At 44.1% G+C, this 23,581-nt stretch overlaps 1 protein-coding gene and 1 pseudogene across 1 annotated transcript; both read left to right on the forward strand.

The window, feature by feature from the left end:
• The first annotated feature begins 413 nt into the window (after window positions 1-413).
• LOC144605086 (snaclec bitiscetin subunit beta-like) lies at window positions 414-6,742 on the forward strand. The gene is made up of 6 exons (XM_078420136.1): window positions 414-429; window positions 507-577; window positions 1,723-1,856; window positions 2,552-2,692; window positions 3,250-3,346; window positions 6,550-6,742. Exons 2-6 carry the CDS (start codon window positions 523-525, stop codon window positions 6,618-6,620), a joined length of 498 nt encoding a protein of 165 aa, XP_078276262.1. The 5' UTR covers window positions 414-429; window positions 507-522; the 3' UTR covers window positions 6,621-6,742.
• Window positions 6,743-10,486: 3,744 nt separating this feature from the next.
• Window positions 10,487-23,068, forward strand: LOC144604763 (galactose-specific lectin nattectin-like; annotated as a pseudogene).
• Window positions 23,069-23,581: the final 513 nt, after the last annotated feature.

The raw sequence follows: 23,581 nt of genomic DNA on the forward strand, positions 1-23,581 counted from the left end.
AATATTGCCTTCCTTTTACTGGCTGCTGCCTCTCTTCCTCAGCCATTCAAATGCCCGCTTCTTTAAATAACCTGCCTATTCAATCAAAAAACCTGCTCTCTCTTTATTCTCCCGCCAATCTTTCAAAATTAATTTCTCTGCTTTCAAAATGGTTGCTCATGCACTCTGGGGTTTTGGAAGATTAAAAACAAATTCTCAGTACTGTACCAGTGCCTGCTGAACTGGTTTTCTGTATATCAGTGGCTTCCTGTTCATCTTGTGCTCATCTGTCAGTCAGTGATTGGTCCGCAGGAGTTTTATGTAGATTGCTGCACCCAATTGCGTTTGATTCCAATGGTTCCAAAAGCCTCCAAGATGCCAGAACTACAGGTATATAAGATGCAGCAGCATTGGAAACCTCATCCACACAGAGAGCTGGGAGAGAGACAGGTGGGAACAGCAGCAGGATATGCCCACCTTCACTCTGAAACTTGACACTAATGATGAATCGTTTTCTTGTGTTTCAGGTTCGAGGAAGGAAACATGATGCTGGTGTGGGTTTTGGTGCTGACCGCACTGCTTGCCAGTGATGTGGCAGGTAAGGTCCATTGATTCCAGGAGCTTTAGAAATATATTGGTGTGAGGAATGAATGCACTGTGTTGGGACTGTGGATCATGGGAATTTGTGGACATTGGGAGTGGTCGGGATGTGGTAGGAAATGTCTCTTGTCTGGGATACTCATCTCACAGCTGCTGAGTTGGAAGGTGAGTTGGAGACTCTCCTCCACATCAGGAGACAGAGATTTCTCTACGGTGACGCTTCACAGGAAAACAGAGTTGCAGGAAGAGGGATATGTGACTCTCTGTCAGGAACCCAGGGGATGCAGAGGAGAAGGTTCTGCAGGCACTGGTCCAATGCAACGGGTGCAGTGTACTTGCCCGCTGTGAGGGTGAGGATGGAGGCTTGAGGGAGGATGGCCAGAGTGCTGGCAATGGTACAGAGGAGAGAGACAGAGAATGATTGTATTTACAGTGGTCAATGGAAATTTAATTCAAATTCTCTGTGACGTGTTTGTGTGTGATCAGTAGCAGATCACAAAGGAAGAAAACTAATTTCATTCATGAAACAAAGCCCTGGGGTTATTGTGGAGCAGAGACACCCCAGGGTACAATTACACTATTAGTACACAGTTCCCTGAAAGTGGTGATGTAGGTGGACAAGTTGGTGAAGAATGTGTTTGGCACTCTTGCCCACATCAGCTGGGCCTTTGATTAAAAGAGTTAGGATACATGTTACAGTTGTAGAAAATGTTGCTGAGACTGCACCTGGAAATTGTGTGCTGTTCTGATTGCCCAGCTATAGGAGGATGTGAGAGAGGGTCCAGTAAATATTCACAAGGATGGTATCAGAACTGGCTGAGAGTTATAAGATAGGTTGGGTCTATTGCCGTTGGACTGAAGTTGGCTTCAGGGTGAGTATTTAGAGGTTTATAAAATCACGTGTGGAGTGTAAAACCAGAGGGCATAGGTTTAGGGTGCAAGTGGAAAGATTGAAAGGGGATAGAGCAAGTGTTTCCAATGAAGATGCCAGAGGAAGCAGTACAGACAGGTAGAATTGAATAGACATTTACACAGGGCCATAGATAGGAATGAATGAGAGGACATGTGCCAAAAACAGACAATCGGTCTCACTCAGGACGACACTTCAGTTGGTTTAAAATTCTGAATCTCTTCAATTTACAGGAGCAAACAATTCATTGGAAGAGGAGACCCGTGTTCTATCCCAAGGACGCTGTGTGAAAGGCTGGTATAAATATCCTAGACTAAACAACTGTTACCGTTTTTTTCCTCGAAGAAGGTCATGGGCAAGTGCTGAGGTAAGTCCCTGAAACCAGTGGTTGCTCTGGGAGGTCTGGGGAACATTGCTCTCTGCTGGTTCATTCCCATGAACTCACAGCACAGCCTGTCGTTGAATTGCCTGCGATGAGTCCATGTGTTCCACGGGTGCGCTTCACTGCAGCCGTGGGCTCCGGTTTCTATCGCTCGGACCAGTGGGTGAAATATTGAGATTTGGGGGAAGCTCCAAATTCCCCAATACGGTCACGGTGGCGCAGCGGCAGAGTTGCTGCCACACAGTGAATGCAGCGTCGGAGACCCGGGTTCCATCCCGACTACAGGTGCTGTCTGGACGGAGTTTGTACGTTCTCCTCGTGACCAGCGTGGGTTTTCACCGAGATCTTCGGTTTCTACCCACACTCCAAAGACGTACAAAGGTTAATTGGCTTGGTAAATGTAAAAATTGTCCCTAGTGGATATAGGATAGTGTTAATGTGTGGGGATCGCTGGTTAGCACCGACCCGGTGGGCCGAAGGGCCTGTTTCCGCGTTGTATCTCTATACTACACTAAACTAAATCCAGGAGTTAACGCAGAGCTGGGGTTCTTGATTAAAGAACGAGAACTCTGTGTCTCGGGGATAAAGTTACCCATTGCCAATGTCTCTTTTGACGATTTATTTGAGGGATCTTGAGACGCACTAATTCTCAACAAATAAACTATTTTGTTTGTTTAAAGGCGTTTTGCAAACGTCAACCACATTCTGGACATCTGGCAACTGTGACCTCGCTCATACACAACAAATTCATTCTGGAAGTGATTCGCGCATCTTGCAAACCGAAGAGCCATGTTTGGATTGGCCTAAACAACAGAGTTAAGGTACAGTTAATGATGACACGTTAGCTTACAGGTCGTCACCACACTGGCCAGACCTGCATTTGTTGTCCTTCCCTGGTCATCCACTGCCCTTTTCAGAGGGCAGGTTAAAGTCAACACTTTGATGGATCTCTGGTGTCACATCGTTGTTCAGAGATAGAGTTACACATGACGCCCGGAGCACTCACTGGAAACCCGCTCGGTCACAGGGAGAAGGTGCAAACTCACACGGATAAAACTGGACATCTCTGTCTTTGTCTGAGCGATCCTACATTATATTTGTGTTCAATTACCATCTTTTACTCATTTTCTGAGTTACCAATATTCCTCTTCTCTGACCTTTACTCTCAGATCCTGTCAGTTTCATCCCAAGGATCCTGTTACTTCCATGAGATTCCCCCACCCTGCCAGTCCATAGTTTAAACTCCCATCCACTGCCCTACTTGTCCCGGCTGCTCGTATTCTGCTCTCACTCCGGCTCAGGTACAGCTCCTCCCTGTATTGTTCATGGCAGCAGACTCAGCATTCCAACACCAATGACCATTCATTTACACCCCCAGGGAGGGCCTTTCACATGGATCGATGGATATCCATTGAGATACCAACGCTGTGATGCTGATGAAGAAGATAAAAGACGACGTTGTTGGCTCATTCGTCGTAAGTGTAACAGTGACAGAAATTGTGTTTTGTTGGAAGTTAATTTGAGACAGTTTTGAACAGGAGGTGACCTCCACAGACCTGCTGTTACACAGAGGGAGGGAACCAACCCCATGGGTCCTGTGCTCTGCAGAACTGGACTGACTGCCCAGCAGTGAGAGGAGGATGTATGGGATGGAATGCAGGAGTCAGGGGAACAGACACCGAGTGTAACTGTGCAGGAGGAATGTACAAGGGGGCAACACTGGAGTTAGAGGAAGGTACAGTGTAGCATGACACATTCTGGATTTAGTGTTGTCCAATGAACCAGATTTGACAAAGAGAACTCGAGGTAAAGGAGCTGCTTGGAGGTAGTGATCATAATATGATTCGTTTTAATCTTCAATTTGAGGTGGAAGAGGTTAAATCAGAAGTGTCAGTGTTGCAGTTGAACAAAGGGGACTATGAAGGCATGAGAGAGGAGCTGGCCAAGGTAGACTGGAAAGGGATCCTAGCAGGAATGACGGTGGAACAGCAATGGTATGAATTTCTGGGCATAATCCGGAAGATGCAGGATCATTTCATTCCAAAGCGGAAGAAAGATTCTAAGGGGAGTAGGAGGCAACCGTGGCTGACAAGGGAAGTTAGGGATGGAATAAAACTAAAAGAAAAGATATATAACACAGCAAAGAGTAGCAGGAAGCCAGAGGATTAGGAAACATTCAAAGGACAACAGAAGGTAACAAAACAGGCAATACGGGCTGAAAAGATGAATCAGAGGGGAAGCTGGCCAAGAATATAAAAGGACGGTAAAAGCTTCTTTAGGTATGTTAAGAGAAAAAGATTAGCAAAGACAAATGTAGGTCCCTTGAAGGCAGACGAGGGTGAAATTATTATGCATAACAAGGAAATGGCAGAAGAGTTGAATAGGTACTTCGGATCTGTCTTCACTAAGGAAGACACAAACAATCTCCCAGATGTACTAGAGGACAGAGGATCTAGGGGGATAGAGGAAAGAAATTTGCATTAGGCGAGAAATAGTATTGGGTAGACTGATGGGACTGAAGGTTGATAAATCCCCAGGGCCTGATGGTCTACATCCCAGGGTACTCAGGGAGGTGGCTCTAGAAATAGTGGATGCATTGGTGATCATTTTCCAATGTTCAATAGATTCAGGATCAGTTCCTGTGGATTGGAGGATAGCTAATGTTATCCCACTTTTTAAGAAAGGAGCGAGAGAGAAAACGAGGAATTACAGACCAGTTAGCCTGACATCAGTGGTGGGGAAGATGCTTGAGTCAATTATTAAAGAGTTTATAACGGTGCATTTGGATAGCAGTAAAAGGATAAGTCCAAGTCAGCATGGATTTATGAAAGGGAAATCATGCTTTACTAATCTTCTGGGATATTTTGAGGTGGTGACAAGTAAAATGGATGAAGGGGAGCCAATGGATGTAGTGTTTCTAGACTTTCAGAAACCATTTGATGAGGTCCCACACGGGAGATTGGTGAGCAAAATTAGAGCACATGGTGTTGGGGGTAGAGTGTTGACATGGATAGAGAATTGGTTGGCAGACAGGAAGCAAAGAGTAGGAGTAAACGGGTCCTTTTCAGAATGGCAGGCAGTGGTGAGTGGTGTGCCGCAAGGCTCAGTGTTGGGGCCGCAACTATTTACCATATGTATTGATTTGGATGAAGGAATTAGAAATAACACTAGCAAGTTTGCAGATGACACAAAGCTGGGTGGCAGTGGGAACTGCAAAGATGGATGTTAGGAGGTTGCAGAGTGACCTGGACAGGTTGAGTGAGTGGGCAGATGCATGGCAGATGCAGTATAATGTAGATAAATGTGAGGTTATCCACTTTGGCGGCAAAAAAAAGGAGGCAGATTATTATCTCAATGGTGTCAGGTTAGGTAAGGGGGAAGTGCAGCGAGATCTGGGTGTCCTTGTACCCCCAGTCACTGAAAGTTGGCGTGGAGGTACTGCAGGCCGTGAAGAAAGCTAATGGCATGTTGGCCTTCATAACGAGAGGATTTCAGTATAGGAGTAAAGATGTTCTTCTGCAGTTGTATAGGGCCCTGGTAAGACCACATCTGGAGTATTGGGTACAGTTTTAGTCTCCTAATTTGAGGAAGGACATCCTTGCAATTGAGGCAGTGAGCGTAGGTTCATGAGATTGATCCCTGGGATGGCGGGACTGTCATATGAGGAAAGATTGAAAAGACTAGGCTTGTATTCACTGGAGTTTAGAAGGATGAGAGGGGATCTTATAGAGACATATAAAATTATAAAAGGACTGGACAAGCTAGATGCAGGAAAAATGTTCCCAATGTTTGGGGAGTCCAGAACCAGGAGCCACAGTCTTAGAATAAAGGGGAGGCCATTTAAAACTGAGGTGAGAAGGAACTTTTTCACCCAGAGAGTTGTGAATTTGTGGAATTATCTGCCACAGAGGGCAGTGGAGGCCAAATCACTGGATGAATTTAAGAGAGAGTTAGATAGAGCTCTGGGGCTAGTGGAATCAAGGGATATTGGGAGAAGGCAGGCACGGGTTACTGATTGTGGATGATCAGCCATGATCACAATGAATGGTGGTGCTGACTCGAAGGGCCAAATGGCCTCCTCCTGCACCTATTTTCTATGTTTCTATAAAGAAAGAACTACTTAGCCATTTGACTGTTCAATAAACATTAGAGAGGCTGTGGAGCAGAGAAGTCATGGAGCTGTCCAGCCCACACAGGGAGTTCCAGCCCAGGGAGAGCCCACACACTTCAGGCTGGGACAGTCCAAACCCCCGTAAATATTGGGGGCTTCAGGTTTCAGCAACACACACTCTGACTGCACCTGGCACCTCCACAGAAGTGACTCCCTTTATTTACAAGGCAAACTCACCGATCAAGAGTCAGGGAACATTAATGGCTCACAGACTCTGACTCAAATAGATGGTGCTTTTACACCAGGTAGAAAACAGGAAATGCTGGAAACACTCAGCAGGTCAGGCAGCACCTGTGGAGAGAGGCACAGAGATAACATTTAAAATTATGAACCTTCTATTTCTTCTCGAAATATCATTTCCCTCAACACCTGTTTGTTTCATCTCGACATATGGTACGTGACAGATCGAGTATTTCCAGCATTTAATTATTTATTTAAGAAATTCTGCATCTGCAGCAATTTTCTTGTGGACTAACAGGAAAATGTTTTCTCCTTTCCTGCTTCTAGGGAATGGATCTTGGAGGTCGATAAGGTGTGGCCACAGACTTTCTTTTGTTTGTACTTACCGATTGCACTGAGTTTAGAAGACTCCAGAATGGTCCACTCATCCTTTCCAGCAGTGGATCCAGTGCTTTGATTTCTTTGTAGCCGCTCTCACTGTCTGTGGTGACTGTACTCACTTAGCCAATAATAAAGAGAACTGCATCATGAGCTGTGTGTTTGGTGCTGTGTGAGTCCAGTTTCTCGCAGCCTTCCTGTCCCACTGTTACTTCCTCCCCACCTCTGCACTCAGTGCTGCGCTGAGGAGAAGGCGGCACACACTTTGCGAAATGAACTCTTGTCCTTCGGCCGCACCTGGTGTGTCGGGTCCCGGACACCGCACCTGGGAGAGAAATAAAGGCTGTGGAGAGGATACATGGGGAGTTAGTGGAATAGTTGCAGGGAGAGAGCTTTCACAGTCCTGTGGGTGGGCTGCAGAAGATGAACTGGGCCCAGAAATTCCTCAACACATCTGTATGAAAACCTCTGCTGTCTGTTTATAAATCAGCTCAACCTGGTGTCGGGCAAATTCCCCATGATTCTGGCAGTCTTGGCAGGTGTCGGGACAAGATGTGAAGGAAGTCAAGCCTTGCCCAACTCTCCAGTCAATGCCCTGATGCAGAGTGAGAGAGATGGTGGGAGTAACTCAACATTACTTCACTCTCACCCACTTGGTTTATTCACTCCTCTCACTCTTGCTTCCTATTTCATTACATTTTATACCTACGTTAAAAACAAGTGGGTGGCCGGAGAGAAGGTATGATCACTCAAGGATAAAGCAGGAACTTTATGTTTGGAATCAGAGGATGTGCACAAGATATTAAGCGAGTAATTTGCATCTGAATTCACCATGGAGAAGGACATAGTGGGATTAGTGTGATGTGTACAAACATCCTCGGGCAGTTAGAGATCAAGATGGAAGTGGTGCTGGGTCTCTTGAAGACCATTGAGGTGGATAAATCCCCAGGGTCCTGATGAGTTCCATATCAAGTTATTGAGAGTTCATAAGTTCATAAGTGATAGGAGCAGAATTAGGCAATTTGGCCCAAGTCTGCTCCACCTTTCAATTATGGCTGATACATCTTTCCCTCTTTACCCCATTCTCCTGCCTTCTCCCCATAACCTCTGACACCTGTATTAACCAAGAATCTATCAATCGTTGCCTTAAAAAATATCCATTGACAGCATCCACAGCTTTCTGTGGCAAAGAATTCCACAGATTCAACACCCTCTGACTAAATAAATCTCCTTCCTAAAGGATCATCCTTACATTCTGAGGCTATGACTTCTGGTCCTTTACTCTCCCATTAGTGGAAATACCCTCTTCACATCCACTCGATCCAGGCCTTTCATTATTCAGTAAGTTTAATTGAGGTCCACCTCATCCTTCTAAACTCCAGCAAGTACACGCCCAGTGCCGTCAAACACTCATGTTTTAACCCAGTAATTCCTGGGATCATTCTCGTAAACCTCCTCTGGATCCTCTCCAGTGTCAGCACATCCTTCCTCAGATATGGGGTCCAAAATTGCCAATTTCTCCAAATGTTCTGACCAGTGCCTTATAGAGCCTCACCCAGCCACCGGTTAGTCATCGTGCCCAGGGGGTGCCTCCCGCAGCCGACCCTAAAGCATTCATAGTGATTTGAGCGCATGGGGTGGAGGGTGGAAGACATCGGTTTCGCTTACCGGCTTTTTGTTTCCTTGCATCAGTTCCCGCCGTCTCTTCACTATCCCCTCCAGCCGTTGGGGGCGAGCACAGCAGGGCTTGGTGGCTTGTCTGTTGGGGAGGGGTTTCCCAGCTCCATGGTGAGCGAGCCTGGTCTGCTGTGGCACCATGGTCTGCTGTGCCTCACCACCTCACCCACTCTGCCCCATGTGGCAAGTTGCAAACTGTGAAGCCAGGGGGAGGAAAGATGCTAATTGAGCAGTCAAAGCAGCGAATTGTGTAGCAAAGTGTGTTGTGAAAGTAGCAAATTGTGTAGTGAAAGTAGTAAATAGGAATTGTGAACCCAAAGGAAGGAAAATAGGGGGGGAGGGGAGGGAGATGGAGGTGGGAGTCCAGGTGCTCCACAAACGGGGGGAGGGGAGGGGAAAGGGGGGTTGTGGGGGAGAAGGTGGAGGGGTGTGGTGAGATCAGTTAGAGGTTAACTAAAATTGTTGAATTCAATGTTCATGCCATTGGTTTGTAAACTATCCAAGTGGAACATATGGTGTTGTTCCTCCAATTTGCGTGCAGCCTCACTCTGGCAGTGGAGGTGGCCCAGATGAGAATGGTCAGTATGAGAATGGGATGGGGAGTTTAAATAGTTAGTAACTGGGAGATCCAGTAGGCTTTGACGTACCGAGCGCAAGTGTTCAGCGAAACGGTTGCCAAGTCTACGCTTGGTCTCGCTGATGTACATGAGGCCACATCAGGAACAGTGGATGCAATAGAGGAGGTGAATGTGAACCTCTGTCTCAGCTGTATGGACAGCTGAGGTGCCTGGATGGAGGTGAGGGAGGAGGCATAGGGACAGGTGTTACCTCTCTTGCCGTTGCAGGGAATTCATGGGGAGGGGGTGGTGAGGGTGGCAAGGGAGGAGTGAACCAAAGAGTTGCAGATGGAGCCATCTCTGCAGAAACGATATAGGGGTGAAGATGGGAAGATGTGACTGGTGGAGGGATCATGTTGGAGGTGTCAGAGGAAGGTGTGTTGAATGTGGAGACTGGTAGGGTGAAAGGTGAGGACCAGGGGAACTTTATCCTTGTCCCGTCTGGGGGGAGGGGTGCAAGCGTAGAACAATGGCACGAATGAGAGAATGATAGAATTAGGGAAACCACGTTTACTAAGGGATGTGGACACCTCGGATGACCTAGAATGGAAAGTCTCATCTTGGGAGCAGATATGGTGGTAATATAGATGGATTGGTTAATACATTTGCAGATCACACCAAAATAGGGGGAGTTGCAGCCATGGACAGAGCAGGATTTGGGCATGGAAATGGCAGGTGGCATTTAATCTGGGCAAGTGTCATGTGTTGCACATTTGGAGGTTGAACATAAGGGGAAAGCATCCAGTTAATGAATGACAAGACCCTAAACAACATTGATGAAGAGAGGAATTGGGTTCCACATCTCCCTGAACGTGGGTGGTCGTTGGTCGGCACGTTTCTCGGTGGGGCCGAAGTGTTTGTTTCCATGCCGTATCTCCGAACAAAACTAATCAGTCCCGATCCTAAACATCGCATATCCATGTTTTCCAATTGCTGCCTGACCTGCTGAGTTCCTCCAGCACGTTTTGCTCAAGGTTCCAGCATCTGCAGTTCCTCGTGTCTATCTTATGCGCATTGATAGATGTCACTTTGCCAATGAGAAGGCAAGAATACTTTAGTTGTCTCCAGTAATTATGTACCTGTTAATTTGTGGAGGGATTCCCATGACGTTTAGTGGTGTGGGTGATGGGTCAAAAGTACCAAGTGGTATTTAGGGACAGGTTGTTATCAAAGCCTTCCATCACAGTGAGGAGGTGACTGGAGGAGACTCACTGTGATGGATGTTTCTTTTTTGTTTTGTGTTGGTTTTGTGATTGTGTGCGTTATTGCTTTATTTTTATTGCTTCTTATTGTTGGACTGTGCATATGGTTGAAGGTTGCTTCTCCGACTTAAAGGCTATGACTACTGGTGTGCCTCAAGGTGTGGTGCTGGCCCATTGCTGTTTGTCCTCTATATCAATGATTTGGATGAGAACATACATGGCAAGATTAGCAAGTTTGCAGATGATACAGAAGTGGGTGGTAATGCAGATAGTGAAGATGTATGTCAAAAATTGCAGCAGGGTCTTGATTGGTTGGCCAGGTGGTCTGAGGAATGGTTGATGGAATTTAATACAGATAAATGTGAGGTGTTGCATTTTGGGAAGTCTAACATGAGCAGAATCTACACAATCTGGTAGGGCTCTGGAGAGTGTGGTCGAGCAGAGGGATCTAGCAGTGCAGGTACATAGTTCCTTGATGGTGACGTCACAGGTAGAGAGGGTGGTCATGGAGGCTATTGGTGCATTGGCCTTCATCGGTCAGAGTACTGAGTATAGATGATGGAAGGTCTTGTTGCAGTTATATAAGACATTGTGGAAATTTTTAAGGCCGAGATAGACACATTCTTGATTAGAACGGGTGTCAAGGGTTATTGGGAGAAGGCAGGAAAATGGGATTACAAGGCAGAGATCAGCCATGATTGAATGGCAGAATAGACTCGATGAGCTGAATGGCCTAATTCTACTCCTATAACTTGTGAACTTGTGAACATTGGTGAGGCCACATTTAGAGTATTACTAGACCAAGTGGACCCGTTGGGCCCAAACCTCTCCTGCATTGGTGCAGCACCCTCTCTTCCACCCCTCACCCCTCCAGATGTCCAGAGTCTCTTGCCCAGAGTAGGGGAATCGAGAACCAGAGAACATAGGTTTTAGGTAAATAGGAAAAGATTTTTTAGGAATCTGAGGGGTAATTTTTTTGCATAAATGTGGTGGGTGTATGGAACGAGCTGCCAGTGGAGGTAGTTAAGACAGGGACAGTCATAATGTTTAACAAAAATTAGATACGTACACGGATAGGACATGTTTAGATGGATATGGGCCAAAAGCAGGCAGGTGGGAGTAGTGTAGATGGGACATGTTGGTCGGTGTGGGCACGTTGGGCTGAAGGGCCCGTTTCAACGCTATAAAACTCTATGACCCTATGTGACATTGAAACCACGGAGAATCCAGCTGAAAGGATGCGGGGCACAGCCATTGCGGTAGAAGGCACCAATGAGACTGAGGAAGAATGGTGCTACTTTCTTAGAATGGCCCAGACAGGGAGTGCAGATTCCCAGTGGCTTCATTTGTTGACTACATTAATTACCTGGAGGAGGGAAGGAAATGTACTGTAAGAGCTAATGATACAAAGTAGGTAAAACATAAAGCGCTGGGATAGTATTGGCAATTTTCCAATCAACTGGGACCACTCCTGACTCTAATGATTCCTGAAACATCACTACCTATGCCTCCATAACCTCTAAATCCACCTCTTCCAGAGCCCAAGGATGTAGTCCATTCGGCCCAGGTGACTTATCCACCTTCACGCCTTTCAGCTTCCTAAGCACCTTCTCCCTGGTTTCTTATACTACTGGGTTAGTATTCAAATACACCTTTAATTCGGTATTTACCTCCCTTCTCACACCGGTCCCGATTTTAACCAACCTTACTCTCTTACCCCTTCTTAAACTTTCCATCCCATTAATTTGGGAGACTTTCGTAACATTTCCTGCACTCTTTCCGTTTAACGCCAGGCTTACACTTCCAATTTGCTGACCCCACGCGTCACTGTTTAGTTTCAAGCTCTATCCACAGCCCTAGTCACACGGTTTGCCAGGAGGCTGGTCCCAGTCGGGTTCAAGTGGAGTCCGTCCCGTCCGTACAGTTCCCTCCTTCCCCAATACTGGTGCCAATGTCCCACAAATTCAAACCCACTTCTTTCACACCAGTCTTTGGGCCACGTTTTCAACTCAAGATTTCAATTGTCCAAAAGACCACTTGGTCTGCCTTTAGAATTTGAAGTGATTGGGGAACAAGAGAAAATCCAGAGAAAGAAATGGTCATTTGACCCATCAGTCCCACCACAAAGTGAAAATAGGAGCGAGTGAAGTGGTCTGTGTAAATAATCAGTTATTTATGAAATATTTGCCCGGATATTACATCTTAATTGGCCCCATTGATAATATAAATTGGACTCATATCATAAACAGATACTGGGACAATAAAGCGTTGAAATACAGTGCCACATTCTCCAGTCACACTTGGAGCTCACAAGACATTTCTATGGCTTCCTGTTCATCTTGTGCTAATCTGTCGGTCAGTGATTGGTCAGCAGGAGTTTTATGTAGATTGCTGCAGCCAATTGCATTTGATTCCAATGGTTCCAAAAGCCTCCAAGATGCCAGAACTACAGGTATATAAGATGCAGCAGCATTGGAAACCTCATCCACACAGAGAGCTGGGAGAGAGACAGGTGGGAACGGCAGGAGGACCACAGTCTAGGGTCCTTCCGCTGCTGGACATGGGGGGCAGGGTGTGGTGGAGAGAGACGCCCCTCCAAATAAGGGATATGTATGTAAATGTATGTAAATGTCTAAGTAAATGCCTGTATTGAATATGTAACCTCCGGAAATGTCGGATGGGTTTGTTTAAAAAATGATGTTTTGTAAAGGATATTTATTACTTGAATAAAGTATTTTTTGATATAAAAAAAAGCAGGATATGCCCACCTTCACTCTGAAACTTGACACTAATGATGAATCGTTTTCTTGGGTTTCAGTTTCGAGGAAGAAAACTTGATGCTGGTGTGGGTTTTGGTGCTGACCGCACTGCTTGCCAGTGATGTGACAGGTAAGGTCCATTGATTCCAGGAGCTTTAGAAATAGATTGGTGTGAGGAATGAATGCACTGTGTTGGGACTGTGGATCATGGGAATTTGTAGACATTGGGACTGGTCGGGATGTGGTAGGAAATGGCTCTTGTCTGGGATACTCATCTCACAGCTGCTGAGTTGGAAGGTGAATTGGAGACTCTCCTCCACATCAGGAGACAAAGATTTCTCCACGGTGACGCTTCACAGGAAAACAGTGTTGCAGGAAGAGGGATATGTGACTCTCTGTCAGGAACCCAGGGGATGCAGAGGAGAAGGTTCTGCAGGCACTGGTCCAATGCAACGGGTGCCGTGTACTTGCCCGCTGTGAGGGTGAGGATGGAGGCTTGAGGGAGGATGGCCAGAGTGCTGGCAATGGTGCAGAGGGAGTGAGTCCTGGGGGTGGGGAGTGAAAGAGGATGGAGTTACGAGTGATTTGATAATCAACTGTTTCCTGTTGTTTGTCTGCAACTCCATGTTAATCTGCAGATTAACTTTCAGTCTTGCACGTGCAAGGACATCCATGTCCCTTTGATCCTAAATGTTGCCGACCACTTTCCATTTAAAAAATATTCTCCTTTTCTCATTTTTATTACAAAGTTGATGATTTCATATTTTTGCCTCTTTATTCCATCTGCACATTCATTCAGTCTCATTCCCCGTGAGGTCTCTTTGCATCTTCCTCACAACTCCCTCTGCCACCAGCTTTGTGTCAGCAGCTGTCTTGATGCATGTCTCCCAGTACCTTCATCCAAATCACTGATGCTGTTTGTAAACTGATGGGTTTGTCCCTGTGACACACTCCAGGGTATCGGTATCTTCATGGTCACCACTCCCCACACCTTGGGTTGCATGTCATCAGTCCCTGGGGATTTATTACCATTCAGCAGCTTTATTTCTCCAATAGTTGTGTTCAGCTGATGATCATTTCTTTCACCTTCTCCTTCCATCTGCGTCTATTGGCCTCTCTGTTTACTTGACTTTTCCTTTCTTTCCAGGAAGACAGACAAACAAAGTTGTTTAATTTCACTGTCGTTTGCTTATTCCTTAACATAATTTCTCTCTCTCACTCTGCAAGGGGTGTGCAGACATATTTTCCCATTTTCCTCTGTGCAGAAATATTCAGTCAGTTTTTAATTTTCACACAGTATTACTCTCCAACTCTACTTTTCCTCACTAAAACCTTGGTTCAACCTCGGAAAAATATTCATCTTAATACAGTTCACTCTCCCTAGCAATGTATTTGGAAGATTCATCCATTTCTTCAAGTCCTCATCTATTTTTTTAATTAGTGGTTTATAATTTAATTTATACAGATTATTTAACTTATTATCTACTTTAACCCCTAGGTACTTCATGCCTTCTTTTTGCCATTTAAACTGACTTTCTCTTTTACATTGATCATAATTACCTTAAAAAAGAGGCATTATTTCAAGTTTTATCTTTATTAATTTTGTATCCTGATACTTTCCCATATTCTTCCAGTCTGAAATATAATTTTCTTAAGGATTCCAATGGTCTAGTAAGACAAATTAAAACATCATCTGCAAATAAAGTAATTTTGTGATTTTCCTGATTAACTTTAAATCCTTCAATGTCTAAATCTGATCTTATTAGCTCTGCCAGAGGTTCAATGGCCAATACAAATAAAGCTGGTGACAAGGGACATCCCTGTCTACTAGATCTTTCCAAATTAAATGATTGAGAAGATTGGCCATTTGTCACCACTTTGGCTTTAGGTTGTTTATAAAGAGCTTTTACCCAGTTAATGAAACCATTTCCCAATCTGTACTTCTCTAATACTTTAAATAAAAAATCCCATTCTCACCTGTCAAACGCCTTTTCAGCATCTAAAGCAACTGCTACGCTCAATTCCTTTCTTTTCTGTGCTAAATGTAAAATATTTATAAATCTTAGTACATTATCAGATATTTTCCTTTTTTTGACAAATCCAGTTTGGTCCTCTTTAACCAGCTTCGGTAAATATTCTGCCAATCTCCTTGCCAAAAGCTTAGCAACTATTTTATAATCTGCATTCAACAATGATATTGGTCTATAAGAAGATGCATTTAAAGGGTCTTTCCCTTTTTTTTGAATTACGGTTATAATTGCCATTGAGAAGGATTCTGGTAATGTAGAAGTTTTTTCCGCTTGATGTATCACTTCCATAAATACTGGTAACAACAAATCTTTAATTTTTTTATAGAACTCAGGCGGGAAACCATCTTCCCCTGGAGATTTATTACTTGGTAAAGAATATAATACTTCCTCCACTTCTCTCAAAGTAAAGGAGGCATTTAGTCCCATCTGCTCCTCGTTAGAGATTGTTGGTAATTGTATCTTGGATAAAAAATTATTTATCTTAATTTCATCCTTTTCAGATTCAGAATGGTACCGAATTAGTGTAGAATTGCTTAAATACCTCATTGATTTCTCTAGGTTTATAAGTAATAATATTTTGATCTGTTCTAATTGAATTTATTGTTCTTAATATTTGTTCTTCTTTCAGTTGCCATGCTAATACCTTGTGCGCTCTTTCTCCTAATTCATAATATCTTTGGTTAGTTCGTAATATTAGTTTTTCTGTTCTGTAAGTATGTAAAGTATTGTATTGAAATTTTTTATTTGCAAGTTGTATTTTTTTCGTATCTGAAGAAGCTTTCTGTAAGTCTTTTTCTAATACGGTGATTTCTTTTTCTAATCTTTCAGATTCCTTCCTATAATCTTTCTTTATCTTAGATGAGTAGCTTATAATTTGGCCTCTCAAATAAGCCTTCATTGCATCCCATACAATAAATTTATCATCAACTGAATTTAAATTTGTTTCCAAAAATAATCCAATTTGTCCACGAATAAAATCACAAAAGTCTTGCCTTTTCAATAGTAAAGAGTTGAGTCTCCATCTATACACTGACTGTTCTTTATCTGGCATCGTAATTTTCATTAGTAATGGTGAGTGATCCGATAGCAATCTAGCCTTGTAATCTATTTGTATTATTCTACCCCTTAATTGAGCTGAAATCAAAAATAGATCTATTCTTGAATATGTATCATGTCTATTGGAATAAAAGGAGTAGTCTCTTTCCCTGGGATGGCTTTTCCTCCAAACATCTATTAAATTTTAAATTTCCATTAAATTCAAGGTTGTCTTCGCTGCTCTTGTCCTTGTCGTTGTCAATAGACAATAGACAATAGACAATAGGTGCAGGAGTAGGCCATTCAGCCCTTCGAGCCAGCACCGCCATTCAATGCGATCATGGCTGATCACTATAAATCAGTACCCCGTTCCTGCCTTCTCCCCATACCCCCTCACTCCGCTATCCTTAAGAGCTCTATCCAGCTCTCTCTTGAAAGCATCCAACGAACTGGCCTCCACTGCCTTCTGAGGCAGAGAATTCCACACCTTCACCACCCTCTGACTGAAAAAGTTCTTCCTCATCTCCGTTCTAAATGGCCTACCCCTTATTCTCAAACTGTGGCCCCTTGTTCTGGACTCCCCCAACATTGGGAACATGTTATCTGCCTCTAATGTGTCCAATCCCCTAATTATCTTATATGTTTCAATAAGATCCCCCCTCATCCTTCTAAATTCCAGTGTATACAAGCCCAATCGCTCCAGCCTTTCAACATACGACAGTCCCGCCATTCCGGGAATTAATCTAGTGAACCTACGCTGCACGCCCTCCATAGCAAGAATATCCTTCCTCAAATTTGGAGACCAAAACTGCACACAGTACTCCAGGTGCGGTCTCACCAGGGCCCGGTACAACTGTAGAAGGACCTCTTTGCTCCTATACTCAACTCCTCTTGTTACGAAGGCCAACATTCCATTGGCTTTCTTCACTGCCTGCTGAACCTGCATGCTTCCTTTCATTGACTGATGCACTAGGACACCCAGATCTCGTTGAACTCCCCCTCCTCCTAACTTGACACCATTCAGATAATAATCTGCCTTTCTATTCTTACTTCCAAAGTGAATAACCTCACACTTATCTACATTAAACTGCATCTGCCATGTATCCGCCCACTCACACAACCTGTCCAGGTCACCCTGCAGCCTTATTGCATCTTCCTCACAATTCACACTACCCCCCAACTTAGTATCATCTGCAAATTTGCTAATGGTACTTTTAATCCCTTCGTCCTTGTTGATCTATCCATTACTGGATCTAAACAAAAATTGAAATCTCCCCCTATCAATATATTATCATGTGCTTCCGCCAGATTTAAAAAGGTACCCTGCACAACCTTCTCATCATCTAAATTTTTGTGCATATATATTCATTAAGGTCCACAATTCTGAGAAAATTTGACAATGTACCATTACAAATCTACCTACTGGGTCACTTACAATATTTTGTATCTTAATTGGTAGCGTTTTCTTAAATAGGATAGCAACCCCTCTTGCTTTTGAGTTAAAAGAAGATGCGACCATACTTCCTACCCAATCTCTCTTTAACTTTTGATGTTCTTTTTCCGTTAGATGTGTTTCTTGCAAGAAAGCTATATCTACTTCCAATTTTTTCATCTGTGTTAAAATTCTCTTCCTTTTTATCGGTCCATTTAACCCATTCACATTATAGCTTAAAAAATTTAATTTGTTATCCATTCATTCCTTTTTTTTTTTTTTTCCTTCTTCCTTACCTTGATACCTCTTCCAGTATTTACATTGTGCCGTATTTCAGTGTGCTCCCCTCCATAGTCCAGGTATAAAAACAGAAAAGGAAAAAGAGAGATAGAGAAATAAACCCTCCCTCTAATGTTGTTAATAAATAGATTAGCAACATTACCCCCCTCTATTATACGAGGTGTGGTCCGCACCACACTTGTGCCCATGATTATGGTGGAGCATCCACATTCTCCAACCCCCCCCCCCCCCGATGTATCAAGTACTTCTAAAAATTAACAATCCTTAATACAATTAATCCCCTCTATAGTATACAGATCTTATTAATAATCATTCATTCATGAGTCTTCTTAAGCATTTCTCGATGGCAATTCTTCCGCATACTCTTCTGCTTTGACAAAGTCTTTAAAAAAATTATTTTCTCCAGTGTTGATCATAATCTTCAAAGTAGCCGGATACAGTAAAATAAACCTATGGCCCTTATTCCATAGAATATTTTTTGCCTTATTAAATTCTTTTTTTCTGCTCAACAAGACATTACTGATATCTGGGTAAAAGATTATTTTAGTACCTTCATGTTCTATTGGTTTTCCCTCTCTTATATTATTCCCGACTGTTTTGAAAACTAATTCTCGATCTTGGTATCTTAAAAATGTAATCAACACAGATCTTGGCTTTTGATTAGCCGAGGGTTTCGGTCTTAGAGCCCTATGTGCTCTTTCTATTTCCATCCGACCTTGTTTGTCTATTCCCAGAGTAGTCACTATCCAATCTTGAAAAAAGTTAATTGGGTCTTCCCCCTCCACTCCCTCTGGCAAACCAACAATTTTAACATTATTTCTCCTGCTATAGTTTTCCAAGGCATCCAACTTCTCCGACGTCTTTTTACTTTCAATTGCTGCAGCAGTAATACTGTCTTCATTTTTTTCCACTCTAGATTTTAACATTTCATTTTCCATTTGTATATTATCCACTTTATTTGTCACTGTTTGAAAATTCTCCTCCATTTTTTCAAAGTCTTATGCAATTTCTTGTTATCTCTCCTCATTAATTTGTTATCTCCTTCAATTTTTTTAAGCCTGTTAATAATTTCTTGAAACATCGTTTTCATATTAGTCTCTGTATCTTCTTGATTTTCTTCTTCCTCATTTCCACTTCCACTGCTAGTGGGGTCTCCCGTTACCTCATCATCACTCGTGTCCGAAAGTCCAGACTCGACTTCAGCAGCCTCTCGGCAAACAGTGGGCCTTTTTGGTAACTCACGGTGACCCCCTCGTATTTTGCCTCAAGTCAAAGAGCGCTTGCTGGGAGTAGCCGACTCCAGCTTCGTACCGGAGCCCTCCCCAGACTCACCGCCTGCCGAGGGGTCACCAAATCCAGTCCCCTGCTCCATCAGAGCTGTGGGCCTACCTTCGATTTTTTTTCTTGATCCCTTTGTTGGATTTCCTTGCTTCTGTGGCCGTTGTACTCCTCTTTTTTCTTTCTTGGAAGGCATCCGTACGTTCTGTATACTTTCTGTATACTTTCTGATTTCATTTAAAGTACTTGATTTCCTTTAGTTCATCTTTTTTTAGCAGTTTAGGGCTTTGTTTTCAGGAGAGCTGAAAAGTTATGTCTACTCAGCCAAGCATTGGACGCGCCCCCCCTATATAATCATGGTTATGCTGTGTTTCCATTTTATGAACTAAGTTCATTTCACTCCTCTGACTTTATCCCATCATTTACTGTCCTGGCCACCCCTCTTTTTTTCATTTTGCCGATCCCCATGCCAGTTTAAAAGTCGCATTTAATTCCAAATTCATCACTTTGCAACCACATGAAAACCATTGACGTGTTTGTGATGCAAATGTGTCCGAGGAAGGTGGACTGAGGGAGGGGATCAGGGGGAGGGGAAATGAGGAAAGAAGTGTGCACATGGTGTTATGTCAGTGCACACACCGAGTGTATCAGTAGGTGGTCAAAGTGATTTTAATTCCATGTGGTGCGTATGTGTGTGTGCATGTGGCATGTGACCAGTGGGAGGGTCATGAGGGTAAAAATCTAATTTTACTCAAGTGACAGAATTCTTGCGTTGTTGTGGAACAGAGAAACGTTAATGCACAACAACACAGCTCTGTGAGAGTCGTGCTACAGGTGGTGAAGGTGTTTGGCACGCTTGCCCTCATCGAAGATTAAAGGAGTTGTCATCCATGTTACAGCTGTACGGGATGTTGTTGAGACCCCACTAGGAAATTGTGCTACCAGATCTGGTGGGCTTGAATTATAAAGTGGGGGTGGTTAAAAATTAATAAGGTGCAGCAATCGAACATAGATATCACAGTGTAGGGGAGAAAAAACTGGAGGGCATGTTATTCACCATGAGGGTGGCAGAGGAAGTAGTACAGGCAGGTACATTTACAATGATTTAGAGACATTTTGACAGATTTATGTATAGGAAAGGATGAGAGGATAGGGGCCAAATGCAGACAAATGGGACTCGCTGACAAAGCCCCATTGGTCGGTGAGTTTGTTGAAATCTGAATTCTCTTTAACTGACAGAAACAACCGATACTTTGGGACTGCAGGAGACTCAGCAAGACCTTGAAATGCGCCACATAGTGAAAGGGCAGTGTGATGAAAACTGGTTTTATTTTCCTGCCTTAAGATCCTGTTACCGTTTTTTTCTGTGACAAAAGGACCTGGTCAGAAGCTGAGGTAAGTCCCTGAAACCAGTGGTTGTTCTGGGAGGCCTGGGGAACATTGCCCTCTGCTGGTTCATTCCCATGAACTCACAGCACAGCCTGTCGTTGAATTGCCTGCGATGAGTCCCTGTGTTCCAGGGTGCGCTTCGCTGCAGCCGTGGGCTCCGGTTTCCATCGCTCGGACCAGTGGGTGAAATATTGGGATTTGGGGGAAGCTCCACATCCAGGGAATAAAGTTCCCCAATTTTCAACGTCACTTCGAATGATTTATTTGGAGGCTTGTGAGAGGATGGAACACACTGATTCATTACAACAGATAAACTATATTGTTTGTTTACAGGCGTTCTACAATCACCAACCACATTACGGGCATCTGGCTACTGTGACCTCGAGCGAACACAACACATTCATCGCCAACGTGATTGGTGCAGTGAGCAATGATAGTCCTGAAGCTTGGATTGGCCTAAACGACAGATGCCAGGTAAAGTTAACGATGACACGTCAGCATTATAAAGGGGTCAATACTGTATCAATGTATCAATATAAAATATGCACTGACAAAACAGGAGAAAATGGCAGCAGGAGTAGGCCACTCGGCCCCTCAAGCCTGCCCCGCCCTTCAATACGATCATGCCTGACCAGTGCCGGCCTCAACATTTCCCTTCATTCTGCCCGATCCTCTCCGCAGTCGGGTTCCAGTTAATCCGTCTCCTGAAACTGAATTAGTTTTGGTCCCAAAATGTGGAAAGGACACGGGGCGAGGCTGGTGTGCAGAGCGATGTCACAGAGCAGCTGAGAAGGAATCTGACAATGAGAATTTACAGATTTGGGGAAATTAAATTGAAATAACTCACATGAGTTCTCTAAAGCCCAATTCACTGGATGTTTTCAAAAGAGAGTTAGCTCTTGGGGCTAAAGGGATCAAGGGATATGGGGAAAAAGCAGGAATGGGGTATTGATTTTAGATGATCAGCCATATGTTCCTAAAGCTGAAGAAAAGACAGTATAAGGGAAATCCATACAATTATATTATCAGGAACCTTTGTAATAAAAGCTTAATGGCTCAGGTACAGCTCCTCCCTGCACTGTTACTCAGCATTCCAATGGGAATGACCGTTGTTTTATACACAGGAAGGGACTTTCACATGGATCGATGGATCTTCACAGAGTTACCGGCACTGGCTTTCAGGTGAACCTAATCATTCAGGCGACGAAGATTGTGTGGAAAGAAACTTTCGTGGTAAGTGTAACAATAACAGAAATGTTGTTGTGTTGGAAGTTGATTCCAGACACAGTATTGAACAGGAAGTGACCTCAACAGACCTGCTGTTACACAGAGGGAGGGAACCAACCCCATGGGTCCTGTGCTCTGCAGAACTGGACTGACTGCCCAGCAGTGAGAGGAGGATGTATGGGATGTAATGCAGGAGTCAGGGGAACAGACACCGAGTGTAACTGTGCAGGAGGAATGTACAAGGGGGCAACACTGGAGTTAGAGGAAGGTACAGTGTGACACGGCACATAAAGAAAGAACTGAACACAGACAGGAAGTGAAAGGAATGTCCTGAGATTCATTTTTAAATGAATTAAACACAGAAACAATATGCTCAACCTCTGTGTATCCTGGTTAGAATGGACATGCTGTCGTGTGAACCGTTCCATGTCACTGTTTGACAACAAACTGAGAGGCAGTGGAGCAGTGAACTGTCACAAAACAGAGCGGCAGTGAGGATCCAACAGGCTGAGGCTTGTTCTCCACAAGAGAGAAGATTGAGGGGGGACCAGCCAGGGGCCGATCTCACTGTGAAGGATTTGTAGGGGGATGTCGAGAGGATGTTTCCTCGAGTGTGAAACCAGATTTCCTGGTCATAAATGTAAAATAGCCACCGTTAAATCAATAGACAATAGGTGCAGGAGATGGCCATTCGGCCCTTCGAGCCAGCACCGCCATTCAATGTGATCATGGCTGATCATTCTCAATCAGTACCCCGTTCCTGCCTTCTCCCCATACACCCTGACTCCGCTATCCTTAAGAGCTCTATCTAGCTCTCTCTTGAAAGCATTCAGAGAAATTGCCTCCACTGCCTTCTGAGGCAGAGAATTCCACAGATTCACAACTCTCTGGCTGAAAAAGGGTTTCCTCATCTCCGTTCTAAATGGCCTACCCCTTATTCTTAAACTGTTTTAAAATCAAAGAGAGAAGAGAGAAAATCATCTTGACGTGGGCGTTGCGGGCAGGTGGAGCTCAGGAGCACGTAATCGAGGCAGAGAGCACAGATGTACTTAAGGGAGAGGTAGATGGAGAAAGGAACAGACGGATGTGTTGATGGGGTCAGATGAAGGGAGGGGGGAGGCTGGTGAGGAGCAGCAACAGTTGCACGGATCCATGGGCCGAGTGGTCTGTTTCTGATCCAGCTCCACAGATTCCAGATCTGATTCAAATAATGAAACATTTTGACCAAACGGAAAACAGAAAATGATGGAAACACACAGCAGGTCAGGCAGCATCTGCGGAGAGAGGAACCGTGTTAAGATTCCCCTCAATTACCTTTCTATTTCCTCTCCACAAATGCTGCCTGACCTATTGGGTATTTCCAGACTTTATTTCACATTTCCAGGACCTGCAGGATTTTGCTTGTGGACTAACAGGAAAATGCTTTTCTCTTTTCATGTTTCTAGGAAAGGGAGTCTGGAATGATTTGTCCTGTGAGACAAAACTTGATTTTGTTTGTTCCTAAAAAGTGGATTGTGCTTAGAAGACTCCAGAATGGTCCACTCATCCTTTCCAGCAGTGGATCCAGTGCTTTGATTTCTTTATAGCCACTCTCACTGTCTGTGGTGACTGTACTCACTTAGCTTCTCAGCCAATAATAAAGAGAACTGCATCATGAGCTGTGTGTTTGGTGCTGTGTGAGTCCAGTTTCTCGCAGCCTTCCTGTCCCACTGTTGCTTCCTCCCCACCTCTGCACTCAGTGCTGCGCTGAGGAGAAGGCGAGACACACACTTTGCAAAATGAACTCTTGTCCTTCGGCCGCACCTGATGTGTTGGGTCCCGGACACCGCACCTGGGAGAGAAATAAAGGCTGTGGAGAGGATACATGGGGAGTTAGTGGAATAGTTGCAGGGAGAGAGCTTTCACAGTCCTGTGGGTGGGCTGCAGAAGATGAACTGGGCCCAGAAATTCCTCAGCACATCTGTATGAAAACCTCTGTTTATAAATCAGCTCAACCGGGTGTCGGGCAATTTGCCCAGATAATAATCTGCCTTCT

The sequence above is a fragment of the Rhinoraja longicauda genome, chromosome 23 (assembly GCF_053455715.1).
Source record: "Rhinoraja longicauda isolate Sanriku21f chromosome 23, sRhiLon1.1, whole genome shotgun sequence".
Taxonomy (NCBI): domain Eukaryota; kingdom Metazoa; phylum Chordata; class Chondrichthyes; order Rajiformes; family Arhynchobatidae; genus Rhinoraja; species Rhinoraja longicauda.